The sequence below is a fragment of the Histomonas meleagridis genome (assembly GCF_020186115.1).
Source record: "Histomonas meleagridis strain 2922-C6/04-10x chromosome Unknown contig_41, whole genome shotgun sequence".
Classification (NCBI taxonomy): domain Eukaryota; phylum Parabasalia; order Tritrichomonadida; family Dientamoebidae; genus Histomonas; species Histomonas meleagridis.
In genome coordinates this window covers 342,587-358,658 of record NW_027150885.1, presented here as the reverse complement: position 1 = coordinate 358,658, position 16,072 = coordinate 342,587, and the positions used below count along the sequence as shown (strand labels likewise).

At 26.8% G+C, this 16,072-nt stretch overlaps 2 protein-coding genes across 2 annotated transcripts; both read right to left on the bottom strand.

Moving 5' to 3' along the window:
* Positions 1 to 2,095: 2,095 nt before the first annotated feature.
* Positions 2,096 to 6,040, bottom strand: GO595_006301 (leucine-rich repeat domain-containing protein; the record flags this gene model as incomplete). The annotated part of the gene is made up of 1 exon (XM_067919639.1): positions 2,096 to 6,040. The coding sequence occupies one exon, from the start codon at positions 6,038 to 6,040 to the stop codon at positions 2,096 to 2,098; it is 3,945 nt and encodes a 1,314-aa protein (XP_067773616.1).
* Positions 6,041 to 15,348: 9,308 nt separating this feature from the next.
* GO595_006300 (WGR domain-containing protein) lies at positions 15,349 to 16,047 on the bottom strand (the record flags this gene model as incomplete). The annotated part of the gene is made up of 1 exon (XM_067919638.1): positions 15,349 to 16,047. The coding sequence occupies one exon, from the start codon at positions 16,045 to 16,047 to the stop codon at positions 15,349 to 15,351; it is 699 nt and encodes a 232-aa protein (XP_067773615.1).
* Positions 16,048 to 16,072: the final 25 nt, after the last annotated feature.

Here is a 16,072-nt window from a genome sequence, read left to right as displayed (position 1 = left end):
TAAAAAATTCATTGAAATTTGTTCTGAATATATTCGATAACCAAAAATTATCATTCTGAACTAAAATGTTGGTATATTTATTATCTCCACGTAATGAATGTACAACAATCTTATAATATTAGAGAAATTTGTTTCGAATATATTCGATAACCAAAAATTATCATTCTGAACTAAAATGTTGGTATATTTATTATCTCCACGTAATGAATGTACAACAATCTTATAATATTAGAGAAATTTGTTTCGAATATATTCGATAACCAAAAATTTTCATTCTGAACTAAAATTTTGGTATATATATTATCTCCACGTAATGAATGTATAACAATCTTATAATATTAGAGAAATTTGTTTCGAATATATTCGATAACCAAAAATTTTCATTCTGAACTAAAATGTTGGTATATTTATTATCTCCACGTAATGAATGTGTAACAATTGTTTGCTGACTGAAATGATCAGCTATCATTGTCAACAATCCAAAATAAATTGTTTAAGCGCCAATTAAATAATTTTCACAAAAACTTCATTGAATATCGACGTTATCAAAATGACATATTGTCAAAATTTGGTTTTTACAGGGTAAATATTCGATATAAACAAATCAAAAAGTTCTATCGGTTTACTGTGCTGCAGAACACTGTTCTATAACAAGACATCCCCATAAATAAATATCATATAAAACAAATAAATATCTTTAGCATTAATATCAATTCCATTTTGTTCGAGAATATATTTAACCAGTTCAACATTACCTGATTCTACACCAAAAATTAAAATATTTTTTGGAATTTTCGTATTTTTGACAAAATGTTTAATAAGATATAAGTTTCCAATCTTTGCTGTTTCATTAATGATATTATCATTAATTATCATTCCTTTTTCTTTCAAAAATGAAAGAACTTCATAATTTCCACTGTGAATACAATAAACTATCAAATCATTATCTGATTTTTCTTCTATTTTATTTTCATAAAGATATTTAAAGATATCATTTAGATGAAATTCAATTGCTGTTTCATATGTATCTTCAAATGATGAATGATTTTGTTCACATAAATGAATGATTTCTTCATTTACTCCAGCTATGGCATATTTACTGAATTATTTAGTTTAGCACAATTCATTATCTTCTTGAAAATATGATAGAGCAATAATTTGATTCTACATTAAAATGTTTAAGCTTAATCAATTGATTGTATAAATACATTTATATTCGAATTGAATTTATTGATTTCTTCAAGAGCTTTCATAAAATCTAATAATATATTAGCATTTCACCTTTTAATAGCAAATTATGAATATATCATTTGACTAATAATTAAGTTAAAAGAGTATGTGTAATTAGTGTCAATTATACTTATAATTGATTAAAATATTTTTATTCGCTTAAATTTAATATGTTATTTTCTTTGTGTCAATGAAACAATATTGAATTGCTCCTAATTAACATAAAATTTCAGCTGCCAATTTTCAACGTATGTATTTTATTTTGTTGAATTAAATTTATTTTGATTTAAGGCTGTTTACATGGATAATTTAAAAGAAATGAATATGCAAAATGCCTTTGCTGAGTTTAGTCCATTACTTCCACTTTTCCAAAGTAACTAAAACATGCTTAATATCATTATAAATGATATTTCGAATATATTGAAGTTGTTAAACTACCAACCAGGTATAACAAAAATAATGACCGCAAAAACAATTGTCAGAAAAAACGCATTTCTTTGTTTAATTGTTATTATAAAAATGCAGAGAAATAAATATAAATATCATTTCACATACATCTTCTCACTCACACGAAGACTTATGGTTGATTGTTAATGCATATTATCACTTTAAAATTTCAATAATATATACAAGAATTTATTTATTTAAAAATAATAATAGCAAAGTTCAAAGTTTAATGGAGTTAATTAACGAAATCAATTTTATTAAATATTGAGAAATTATGCGGTTTTGTATTTATAAAAAATTATTTATTCAATTTTTCGATTCATACATACCGAAAACAAGTGTTAATAGCTAAAGAAGTTCAAATCGCTCAGACATAAATTATTCATAAGTAATGGATGTTGTGTTTTATTGATATATCTCAATCAACGATGTCTTGGTGTAATGTTCCTGGATTTGTGGTCGAATTGCCCTTAGATTTCCTCCTGCGAATACAAATAACAACAACAATCACAACAATAATTACCACAACAATTGGAATAACTATCGCTAATATCGTTGTCATTGGCATTGGCGCCTTCTCTTCTTGCTTTGGCGGACGTGGACAATTTGCGTAGCCATCCCATTGTCCCTTCTCAACATCTAAAAATTGTCCTTCAGCTTTGCAGCCGAACTTAGTTGGGTAAAATGTGTTATATGACATTATATATTCTGTTGGTGATCCAAGGAATGCATCGCGAGAAACAGCAACAGTTTCTTGTGTCAAATCTTTAGTTTCGTATTCTTTGTTTGTGTAATAGATACATGTGAGAGATGTGTCACCAAATGATATATCCCCAATAGATTTAACGTCATCGTGTATTGAAGCTGAGTAAAGATTTGCACAGCCATAGAATACACCAAGTTGGATTGAAGTAACTTTGAGCGGTATGTAAACATCCTTAAGCCCAGTGCAGAATGCAAATGCGTATTGACCAATTGATGTTACATTAGTTGCAAATGAAAATCCTAAATCAGTTAAACCTGAACAATAAGCGAATGCAGCATTACCAATAGTTGAAACATTACCAAATTGAACACTTGTTAAACCAGTGCAGAATGCAAATGCATTTTCACCAATTGTTGTAACATTGACATAGAAATCAATTGATGTTATTCCTGTGCATCCATAGAATGCATAATTATCAATTGTTGTAATGTTAATTGGCAATATTACATTACCTGTTTTAGCTGGTGGATAACAGATAACTTCTGTTAAAGCTTTGTTATATAAGACACCATCATTATTGTAGTTAGCGAATACTGAATTATTTGAATTAACATTAATTGTTGTTAATTGAGTGCAATTGATAAATAATGGCATATAAATGGTTTCAAGTGATGCTGGAAGTGTTATTGTGGTGATAGAACTGCAATTAATGAAGGCATCTTGATGAATTTTTGTAACAGTATTTGGAATTTCTATACTACCTAATAAAATACAATTCCTAAATGCATCACCACTAATTGTTGTTAATTGTGAATGTTTATCAAATGTAAATTGTGTTAAAGCTACACATTCAGCAAATGCACTATATTCAATTGAATTTGCTTTGCTTCCTATTAACACAGTTTGTAAAGAAGAACAGTTTTCGAAAGAAGAAGCACCAATTTTGTTAATTACATTTGATATGTTCACACTTGTCAATGAATGACATTCATGAAATGCATTTTTGTAAATTTCTGTAATATCTTTGGGGAAATCAAATGTTTGAAGACCCTTTGCAGGTGGGAAGCAGTATATAATTGTAATTTCTTTGTTATAAAGAACTCCATCATCATTATCATTAGCAAATTTTGGATTACCTTCTGATACTTTGATAAACTTAAGATGCGGGCATTGATCAAATGCTAAATCATAAATTGTTTGTACAGAATTTGGAATGATAATACTTTCTAATCCTGTATTTTGAAATGAATATGCACCAATTGTTTGTACACTTTCACCTAAAATAATTGTTTTCAGATTATTACAATTTGAAAATGCACTCTGTCCAATTGATGTTACTTTATCTGGAATGATGATGTATGTGAATGAAGTGCAATCCTGAAATGCGTAAGATTCAATTGATGTTAAACTGTTTGGTAAAACAATGTTTCCTAATGCTGTGCAGTTATTAAATGCATATTGAGGAACTTCATTGATTTCTGTATTAAATAATACATTTGTTAATGATGTGCAATTATCAAATGAACTTCGACTTATTGTATCACCTGATTTGATAACAACAGTCTTCAAATTCACACAATCAGCGAATGAATATACTTGGAATAAATAAGATCCAACTGCTTCATATGAAACTTTTTCATGAGCAGGTGGGAAGCATAGAATTTCAGATGAGCTATAAAGAATTCCATCACCAGCAATATTCTTATAAACATTATTATCCGAGCTAACTATGATAGATTGAAGACGATAACAATGGTAAAATACATAATTTCCTATCGATGTAACAGTGGATGGGATCTTAACTTCTCTTAAAATCGTACATTCTTGAAATGCATAATTATTAATTTCTCTGACGCCCTCAGAAATTTCAACTGTTTCTAAACCACATTTTTCAAATGCATTGTTGCCAATTGATTGATATTGCATTGGTACTTTGAGAGTTCTTAAAGAAGTACAATTATAAAATGTTTGTGATTGTATAGAGGGACTTAAATGGAGTGTTTCATTATCTTGTTCCTCAAGGATAAGTGAACTTAGTGAATAACAATTATAAAATGCAAATTGGCCAATTGATTGTACGAATGATGGAATTCTAATGCTTTGCAATCCAGTGCAATCGTAAAATGCATTATTTCCAATTGTTGACAATGTATCTCCAATGCTTACTGATGTTAATCTTACGCAACCAGTAAATGCATATTCACCAATAGAATATATGATATTTCCAAATGAAACGGAGCGTAAGTTATAGCAATAAGCAAATGAATATTGGCTGACTATTCCAACATAGCTAAAACCAACGCTTTGTAATGACATACAATATTGGAATGCATAGCTATCAATTGTTGTTACATTGACACCAAATGAAATTGAAACTAATGAAACGCATGATTCAAATGCATATTGAGGAACAGTCTTTATTAGATTTGGAATTGATGTACTTCTTAATAAATAACAGTTTTGGAAACAGTTAGATCCGATTGATTCAACATTTGCTCCCATGTTAACAGATTCTAATGCATAACATGTTTGAAATGCACTATCTGAAATTGTTTTAACTGAACTTGGAATTGTAACTGATTTCAAACTATAGCAATTTTGGAATGCACTTCCATAAATGACTTCTACTTTTTGGCCAATAGTTACTGTTGTTAAATTAATGCAATATAAAAATGTTTTGGTGCTAATGAAGGTAACTTTTGGTGGAATTACAATACTTGTCAAGTTAAGACAATTTTCAAATGCACTATCACCAATTTGCTCAACATTTGATTCAAGTGTTACTGTTTCTAATAATGTACAGTTATAAAATGCATAACTAAGAATTAATTGTGTTGATAAAGGTACAACAACATTAAGTAATCGAGTACAGTTATAAAATGCTTTTGTACCAATGGTTGAAACACTTGGGCCAAGTGTAAGTGTTGTGATTTTAGAACAGTTTTCAAAGCAATTATGTCCAATTATAACAACTCCTGTGCCAAATGTAAGTGTTGAGATGTTTTCACAATGTTTAAAGGCTTGGTTACCAAGTGAAATAACTGAATCGGGAATTACTAATGTGACGATTGATGTGCAATCTTCAAAAGCTGAATTTCCTATCTTTGTAACATTTTTTCCAAAGTCAACCACTAAGTTGTGACATTTGTAAAATGCATAATCACCAATCAAAGTGACTGAATCTGGAATGACAACACGTTCCAAAATTTCGCATGAAGCAAAAGCATAGTGACCAATCTTTTCAACGCTTGTGCCAATTGTCAAGGTTGACAAGTTTTTATCATTTTGAAATGCATTATTTCCAATTGAAACTACTGTATTAGGAATAGTAATTGATAGCAAAGAAGTATCTTTGAATGCACTGCTTCCAATTTTTTGTACATTAGGTCCAATAGTAACAGATGTTAAATTATTGCATGCCTCAAATGCTGAAGACCCAATTGTTGTTACAGTTTCTTTTATTTCAACAGACTGCAATGCAGGCCAGCTACTGAAATCATTGTCACCAATTTCAATGAGAAATGAACCAATTATGAGCTTTTCTGTTTGATCACGATATTTATCTTTTTCAAGATAATCTATTGAGTTAGATAGTGTTAAAGTATGTGTTGATTCATCATAACCTTGAGATGTAAGAGCAAAAAGGAGCGCAAACATCAAGAATATTTGTGGTTGGTGTCAAGTGGAAAACCGTCCAAGGTTGTGAAAATTTGTGTGATCACTTCACAAAATTTTTTCTTAAACATCGTTTCGGTTTATCTTAATTTTATAACAATTGTAATGTGAGGTTTCCATTTAAACCTTATTTCAATTGACGATATGTCATAATTAAGAGGGGTGACTATTCAAAAATTGTGAAAATTCTGAGAACCATGGTAATTGAGTTGTTCATAAATGACCACCACTAGAAATCCATCTCACATTTTTATAACGATCAAAATCGTTTGAAAAGTGAGTTTTAGCGGTTCTTCGAAATGAGAGATGATTTATCTCAAATTTTTCGAAGTCAATTACTATAAAAATTGTCTTTGGATATAGCAATAAATAGATGAGATAAAATTAAATTATGTGTAAATTAATTAATAATTCATAATTCAAGGATTATTTTTGAAAATGATATCTACGAAAATTCAAAACAAACCTACTACATCTAGAATTCTCTATTTGAATATTTCTAATTATTGCAATGTTTTTTTTTAAATCTTGGAATTATTTCTGTTCACTTTAAATCCCAAAACAGAGTATAATTTTCAATCCACATAAAACCTTAAAAAATTAAAATATGTATATCATTTTTATTTTGAGTTTTTTGTTTTTAAAAAAGCAAAGGAAAATTTTAATCGGTTTATTCAAAATATGGCTAATAAAAGACAACTTAAAGAGCATGTAATGCCAATTCTTAACAAATATAAATGCACTGCTAATCGATGCATATCAGTTAATGCTAAATTTCAAGAAAAAAAGAAGAAAAACGTTAGTTTATTAATTACAAATTTAGGGTTGTTTTTCTTAAAGAAAACATCAATTTTAAAAAATCTTAAAGAATGGAATTTTATATCATATTTAGATCTATATGAATTTGAATATATAAATGAAAATAATGTGTTATTAAAATACTTAAGAAATAATAAATGTTTTATTGAGTATAATAATATATTAGAAATTGTTGATATTTCTGTAACATCATATTTATCACTTTATTATCAATCACCTAAATTTAAACCATTAATTTTTACAAATTTTTCAACTAATTATAATCAAAGCTTTTCAGAATCACCAATACCTAATCTTTTATCTATACGATATTTAGCACAGTGTATTAGATTTGGAAACCAATATTGTGAAACTACATTAAAAATATTCGAAGAATATGAAAAATCTACAAAATATTCGATATTTTTAAATGAAAAATGCTTAACACACAAAGATTATCGAATAATTACATTTCCATTATTACATTTACCTATTCAAGCTATACGATTTTCACAATATTCACCTTATATTATAATGAAAATATTATTAAAAATTATTAAATATAATAAAAATTTAAAAGCAATATCATTACAAAATTATTCATTTATATATTTTCATAAGTTACAATTTAGAAATTGTTTTAAACCAACTGTTGTTAGTTGGAGTTTTTGTAATATCAATATAGGAGAAAAATTATTGAAAAAATTGATTAAAACTTTTGAGTATTATAAAGGAGAAATTCAACAACTAATATTTAAAAAAATAGATTTCACAAAAAGCTTAGCAGAAAACATTTGTAAAGAAATTAAAAATATCCATTGTATGCAAACTATAGAAGAATTAATATTAAACAAAATTAATGTTATAAATGATTCTCCTATAGATATATATGAAATATTTATGAACACATTTCAAACATTTTTATCATTTCATAGAATTGTTATTACATCTTGGAAAAATTTAATAAATATTGAACCTAAAAATGAATGTTTTAATTTAAGTACCACAGCGAACATTAAACAAATAGTATTATCTAAATTTATTATAGAAAATATCAAACAAGACATAATTTTCCCTTCAAATATGGTTAATTTTGAATTTAACGAATGTACATTTACATCAAAATCATTATTTCTAATTCTTCAATCATTGTCAAAACACCCTACACGATTTGTTTTATCATTAAATAACATTAATACTAATGAATGGACAAACTTTTATGATATATCAAAAAAATTAAATACATTATATAAATTAATCGAATTTGATTGGTCAGGTAATCCAATACCTAATGATTTTATTCCAACATTTTTAAAGTTATTTATTAATCATGATTTGAAGTTTCTGTCAATTTCAGATTGTTTTACCAAACAACAAATTCCAGAATTAAAACAATTCTTAAAAGAATTAGCAAAAATTAAACTATGGGGCTTAGAAATCAAAGGATTAAAACCAGAAACAATATTTGAAACAAAACTTAATGAAATTTTACCAGAACTTGAAAACATTAAAACATTAGAACATTTGAATATTTCTAATCAACAGTTCAAAAAAGATTTAGTACATTCTATAGTTAAACTAATAGAAACATTAAAAATTAATGAGTTGATTATTGATAATGTTGGTCTTGAAAAGCTTTCATATTTCTTCACATTTTACACACGTTTATTATCTATTCCAACAATTCGATGTCTTGGAAGACCTTTTATAGAATTTGATGGCAATAATATGTTCGATGAAAATAAAATTGAAAAATTACGTGAATTTAAATCTAAACTTTGTACTACACAAATTCCATCTATTCGAAAAATTCGTGCGTCTTATTATCAAAGCAATTCAGAAATGAGTAGATTTTTAGATTTTTTATATAGATATCCAAGTTATTTATTAAAAATATATTATGTTGATCCTTATGGAATTATGATACGCCATCAAAATTCATTAATGATTCGTTCATTAAATGATCCTAATATAGAACAAATTAATGAATCTCTAAGTTTTCAACAAAGTAAATTTCTTTTATCGCCTTTTAATGCACCTCATAAAATTAGTGAAAAATTTGAAATTCCGTTATTTATACGTAATAATCACAAAAATTACAAATTTAATGAAAATATTATTAACGAATTTATTGAGAATATTAATGAAGAAGAAGTTATAGAAAAATATGATAAATATATACGAAATGCAAGACAAAGTACATTTAAAAAAATTATAGGCATCAGAGAGATTTTTAAAAATTTTCAAAACAATTATCATATAAACGAAGATAAAATATTAAAATCAGAAATTAAGCCAAGTAAACCTTTTTATATAATACCACCTCAACATCTCCAAATTATTTTGAACATTTCATCAGAATTATCAGAAGAAGAATCTGAAACTAGAACAGATTATTCTCAGTTGCATACACAAAGTGAAATTTATCAAGAAACTTCAAGCTCAAGAATGACTTTTGACAATAGTACATTTGATATGTTTATGGGTAATAAAATTAAAACAGATATGAATTTTTCAGATTCAAATATTTCAACTAACAACTTTTTAAAATGATGAATCTCATAACAAAAAGGCTTGAAGCATATAGTATTTTGAAAAAAAATCGATACAAATTTGATGATGTTTTGATTCATAATATGAATTTAATGATTTTGGAACTCTATGGAGAGAATTGGACTGATTATACAATTCAATCTATTTTCACTTATTCATATCAATTTACATAAGGAAATATAAAAAACAAAATACATAATCATAAGGACAATTTTTTAAAAATTTTTGAAATCACCATGTTCATAACATCAAGGTTGGATATTTGAGTCTTTTTGGTGGTCTTTTTTTCTTTCTCACTTTTTTTAAATACAAATTTTCATTCCAAAAACTTTTTCTTGTTGTGCATATTTAACTTCGTCATAAGTCCTTTGACTCTTTCTTCTAGTTGTTATCCATGAACGATCCCTGCATGGCCATATTCAATGTTTCTTGTAGGTCATCTGTTGCGTCCAACAAAGTGAAGATATCATTTCGCATCTTTACCTAGTTGATCGAGTTCATTGAGTTTTGTGCATTGTTTAAGTGTTACTCCTTATAGATCAGATCATCACCCAAATAGCCAACATGGAATGAGTTTCCACATAAGAAATATCGTGAAGGTATGTCACTCTTCACTTTACATGTTTTACATACTTCAGGGATTTGTCATGAAGAAGTCATTTTCAATTTGTGATATATCGGAATTTAACTCTTCGAGTTCTTCATCGAGTTTCTTTAATGTCGTTAAAATAGATTTAAAAATAATTTACTTAAAAAGAAAACAATTAAAATTAAAAAATTATTTTTTAACATCTAAAAAAATTTTAATGTTCTGCTGTGATTTTTTTTGCTCATTTTGTACTTTCCAAAAGGAAAATTGAATTTATATTATCAAAAAAATCAAAAGAAACATGAAAAACAGAAGCAAACTCAATAAAATACGTTTCACATTAATGGGAAATTTTTGACTTTTCGTCTTTGCTTGCAAAGGTGATTGACTGCGAGAGCAGCTGCTTGAAATTGGAGTCAAATTTGGGGTTGGGAAATTTGGTGAACTTTCACGTGAAGAAGAAAGAGGAGATGGTGTTACGTTTGGTGGATGTGATTTTCTCTGCAGAGAAGGTTTTAAAGACGTCATTTCGTCATTAACATGTCCGTCATCTTTAGTCATTATTTTTGTGTGAATGGATTTAATATGAGTTGGTGAAGGAGTTTGAGATAAATCAAATACCTGTTGTGGAGAATTTTGAAGTGAACTGTTCGAACTGCCAATCTCACGTGGGTTCTTTACAGTAAGCAAAGGACTAAATGGTATTTCAGATAGTGGATTTACTTTTGATAATAATCGAACAATTTCTCTTTTTTTAGCACCTTTCGGAATTTCAATTGAGCACTCTTGAGCAGCAAGTCTAAGCAATGGGACCGTGTTGCTTTCTAAGTTTTCCCAATTTATGAAATTCAACTTTAGAGGGATTTTTTTTAAACGTTCTTCATCATGATTTCATTTCAAATCGTTTTCATTTGAAAACAAAGAGATAAGACTTCTTATTGGTTTCTATTTGTGACTTATGAAACACACCCACCTCATAAATTTGCTTATAGGATACAATAATTTGATTTTCAAATATCGAAATTATCACATTAATTTAAATTGTTTGAAAATTCATTTTTTTTAAATATTATTCTTTCGTATGAAATCTATTATAATCATCATGTTTAGAACAGCAAGGAAAGAATTTTTAAAATTTATTCCAAGAAATTTTCTCTGAGTAGAACCCCCAAGACCAAACAAACATAGTTAATTCCAAATGCTAATTCCGGTTCGTTGCTTCACATGTGGCGCAATGATTGCTAGCAAATGGGATCAATATGTCCAACTAGTTAACTCAGGAGTTCCTATAGAAGAGGCATTAAACCAATTACAAATCAACAGATATTGTTGCAGAAGAATGATGATGACTCACATCGTTTTAGCAGAGAAAATGATGCCTTACTCTAGAACTTTAATGCCAGCGGAAGAACAACAAGAAGAATAAATTTTTTTTTGAGATACATAAAAATATTATAGCTTATTTTAATTTTAAAACCGTGCTGTTTATTGAACTCTACCATGTGATCAATTTTTGTTATTAGGTAATGAAGTTGATAAATTATTAATTAATTATTTTTTTTGAAAAAATTCTATTTTGAACATTTATATTTCAAATGATGAGGAAGAATTTACCAATGATTTGAAAAACATTTAGGCTGTATTGTTCTTTTGTACCATTCAAGAAATGCATGGCGCCTTTTTTAACGTACAAAAAATATGAGGAACCAAATTCGTGAAGATCTTCCTTTTTCGGATGTAACCTATAATATTAAACTCAAAGATTTATCCTTAGAAAATTCTGAATTAAAAGCAAAAATAGAGGACTTGGAATCAAGATTATTAATTATCAAAGAAAATCAAAAAAATGAAAGAATAAAGCATAAAAACGAAATTGAAAACCTAACAGAGAATAATCGCATTTCACAAGAAGAAATGATTAAAAAAATTAATGAACTACAGACAAAACTTGATCAAAATTTTAACAATGTAAAAGATGATCAACAACTAAATTTTCAAGTAAATGCATTTTTAGATTTTCTTTCTTCAAAAGAAGATCAAAATATTATGAATTTAAATCAAGCCATGAAATTGTATTCAAACCTTTTTTCTTCTATTAAAGATCACTCAGAAAAAAACAAAACTTATGAAAAACAAAACTCACTATTGTCAGCACAACTCAAAAAATTGGAAGAAAAACTTGAAAACTCAAATAATAAAATCCATTCACTTCAGAAAAAAATACGATACTTTAAACAAAATGCTTCAAATGCGGATAAAAACATAACAGAACTCACAAAAAATTTACAAAATAAGAGTAAAAATGAAGTTAGTGAACTTGAAAACACAATAAATGAACAAAACATCAAGATCCAAGAACTGACAATCGAGTTAAAGAAAGCAAGAGAACAAACAAACGAGCAAAATAAGAGTTACATTCAGGAAACATACGAATCAAAATTAACAATCCAAAATAACAAAATTGAAATATTGAATAAATCAATTGAAGAAAAAGAACAACAAATTCAAGAATTGCAAAATAAATTACAACAAACTGAAGAAAATAATCAAATATTATCTAATCTAAATAAAGAAAAAGAAAAATTAATGATTGATCAAGAAAAGATAATCGAAATATCAAAGAATAAAATAAAAGATTATAAAATAAAGGAATCACAGCTTAAAAATGAATACAATGAACTCAACACAAAAATTATCGAATATGAAACAAATATTCATGAATTAAAATATCAAATATCTGAACTAAAAACTAGCAAAGATCAAAAAAAAGATATTAAAGATGAAGGAAAAATTATTCAAACATCAGATAAATATAAAGAAGAAAACGAAATGTTGAAAGAATCAATTACATCTTTGGAAAAACTTATTGAATCACAAACGAATGAAATTTCAGAATTATATAAACAAAGATATGGAATTGTTCAACAACTTAATAATGTTGATTCATTTTTATTACAAAATGATTCATCTATTCAAAAGGTTCTCAAAAAATATAATTTGTTACTTAAAGACAATAAAAATTTAAAGAAAAAAATAATTCAAACTAAAGTCAGAACTAAAAACTTAATAAATTCATCCATCAATCAAATTCTTGATCTCATTCCACAAGAACTTTCTAATGAAGTTAACAATCTGAAAAATCAATCAATTGATAAAGTAATAAATAATTTAACAAAAACTCTTCTACAACATTTCGAAGAATTAGAATCGAATAAAAACATCCAAAATGAAAATAAAGAATTAAATTATTTTAAGAAGAGATATAACGCAATACTTATGCAACTTGATGGAGCATATCGGTGCCTTAAATCTATTGCATATGGAAGGGATCAAGATTTAGATTCAAATCTTAGATCAGAATTATTGAAGTCTTGTGCAAGAATTGGATCTTTTATTGATGTTCAAAAAGAAGAATTTCCTTTACCTGAATTCAGAAAATCAATTTTTAATACTTTTGATATTAGAGATCCAGAAAATATTTCACAAATTCTTCTTGACTTTATTCCAGAAGATGATATCTATAAAACTCCATATCATGAGTTAATTACTTTAATTTTATGTATGGTCCAAGTTAATATATTATTAAATAATAGAATTCTTTCAAATGAACAAAAATTATTTGAGTTTTCAAAAATTAGTCAACTTGAAGAAGATCATATGAATCAAATTCGTGAATTAGAGAATTGGAAATTAGAACAAATAACAAATAATCAAAGACTTTCAAAAGTTATTTCTAAAATTTTGAATGAACAAACAAATGACTTCAAAATTCTTTCGGATCGTTTCATCGATATTTTTAGTGATGAACCAATTAGTATTATCAAAGAATCTGAAAAGAATATAATGATTGAAAATATTGATGATTTAGAAAATCAAGTTAAAATGTTACAAAAAAGGTTAATGAAGAAAGAAAATGAAAAAAAGAAAACAGAAAAAGAAATTAGTAATAAAGATATTATCGAAAAAACCATTAAACAAAATCAAGAAATAAATGAATATAAGATCAAATTTGAAGAATCACAAAATCAATTAACTGAAATGGAATCCAAAATCTTGCATCAAAAGGAAACAAGTCAATCAACAATTAATGATTTAACTTCTCAAAATTCTTTATTACAAGAAGAAAATCACAAACTTCATGAATACCTTAAAGAAAAAGAATCATCAATTATGGAATTAAATAATAATAAAGAATCGCTTCAAGAAAGAATCAAAGAAATTAATCAAAAAATGCAAAAAGTTATTTCGCAGAAAAATAATTATAAACAAAAGTACAATGAAATTAGTCAAAATAACTCAATAACTTTAGCTGATTTAAAGGAAAGAAGTATTGACTTAAATTCAAAATATGAAGAGAGAATTAATGAACTTGAAACAGAATTAGAAACTGTTAAAGAATCCTTAACAAAAGCAAATGAAAACATTAATAAATTTAATAAAATTAAAAATGATCTTCAATTACAAAATGCAAAATTACAATTATCTGAAAGAACAGCATTGTTAAAAGTTAAGTCTCTTACTGATGCTTTAACTCGTGAAAAAGAAGAATCAAAAGCAAAACAATTATCTATTATGATAGATATGAAGAATCAAAATAATAAAGTTATTAATAATCTAAATGATACTATAGAAGATTGTAAAATGCTTTTGATTAAAGTTCTTAATGAAGAATTCAACTATAAAATTGATGAAAACAAAGAAATAGACTTAAATAACTTGCTTTCAATTATTTATTCACAACTTAAAGAAAGAAAAGAACAACAAAATATTTCAAAAGATGTAATAATACTTAAGAAAAGATTATGTCTTAGCCCAACAAAATCTTTAATATCTGCTTATGATACAATTTCTCAAAAACTTAATGATCAAAATGAATTTATTTCAAAGTTAAATGAACAAATTAAAACTAATCAATCAAAAATATCACAATTAGAAAAAGAAAATAAAACCTTACAACGTTATAAAAAGGAATTATCAGATTGGAATAATTGGAGTAATTCAATGTTACATCAGATATCTGATACATCATTTCTTTTATTACCTTCAGCAGATACACGTTTCTTACTTGAAGAATCAATCTTATCTTCAATTTCACATAGATCACTTGTTAGAAAAATGAATATTTTAAGAGCAGAGAAGAAGCTTTATAAATCATCTAAACTTCAATTACTTTCACCTAAACGTGAAAAAGTCAGATCAGTACGTCCTTTAATTCTTGCTTTTATTTTTTCAAGCAGATTAATGAAAACTAGTGGGAAAATACCAATAAATTACTCATCACCACAAAATATCACTTAAATTTACATCAACGATCGTTTTTCAGTCAAAAAGTGGAATGAATGATTTACTTTCACATATAAGTGAAGTTGAATTTTCCAAAATCATTACCAGTCGTCATCCAAATCTGGCCAACGCCAGCATCACCTAACATCATAGAGAAATTCTTATCGTCTTCAATGTTTGCTAAATAAACATATCCTTCACCAACATCATATTGGCCTTCTTGGAAGTAAGGATATCCAAGGAGATGTGATTTTGCAGCATATCTGTTACGAACATCTTTAACAAATTCTTCCATTTCAAGATCATCTAATCCACTTTCACGAAGTTTTTCATAATATTCCTCACTTGTTGCATCGAAATCAACGAACTCTTCCCATCTTTCAATGAGGGTTGGCTCAATTTTTGCATTAGCAATTGGTTCCTTAACAATAAGTTTATCAAATTGATCAGGAGTAAATATTAAAACTTCAATTGTATCTTCTTCATTAGATGACATGCATTCTGTACAATATAAAAACTCTACTAAAGCATTTTGATAGTTTTCAGGGAAAAATGCTTTGACTGGAGCTGGTGCATTTGAAAGATTCAAAGACAAAAGAACTTCTTTAACTTGATGGCACTCAGAGCATTGAGGAACTTCTTTTTCTGGGAGATAAAAAATAGAACCTCCAAATTTTGAATCTAAAGGAGATGTAGAATTTTGCTTTTTGCAAACAGGATAATAACCTATTTTTGTGAAATTGTTCCTTTCGAAGAAATTCCACATCTCCTGTTCTTTGTTGTTTTGCAAA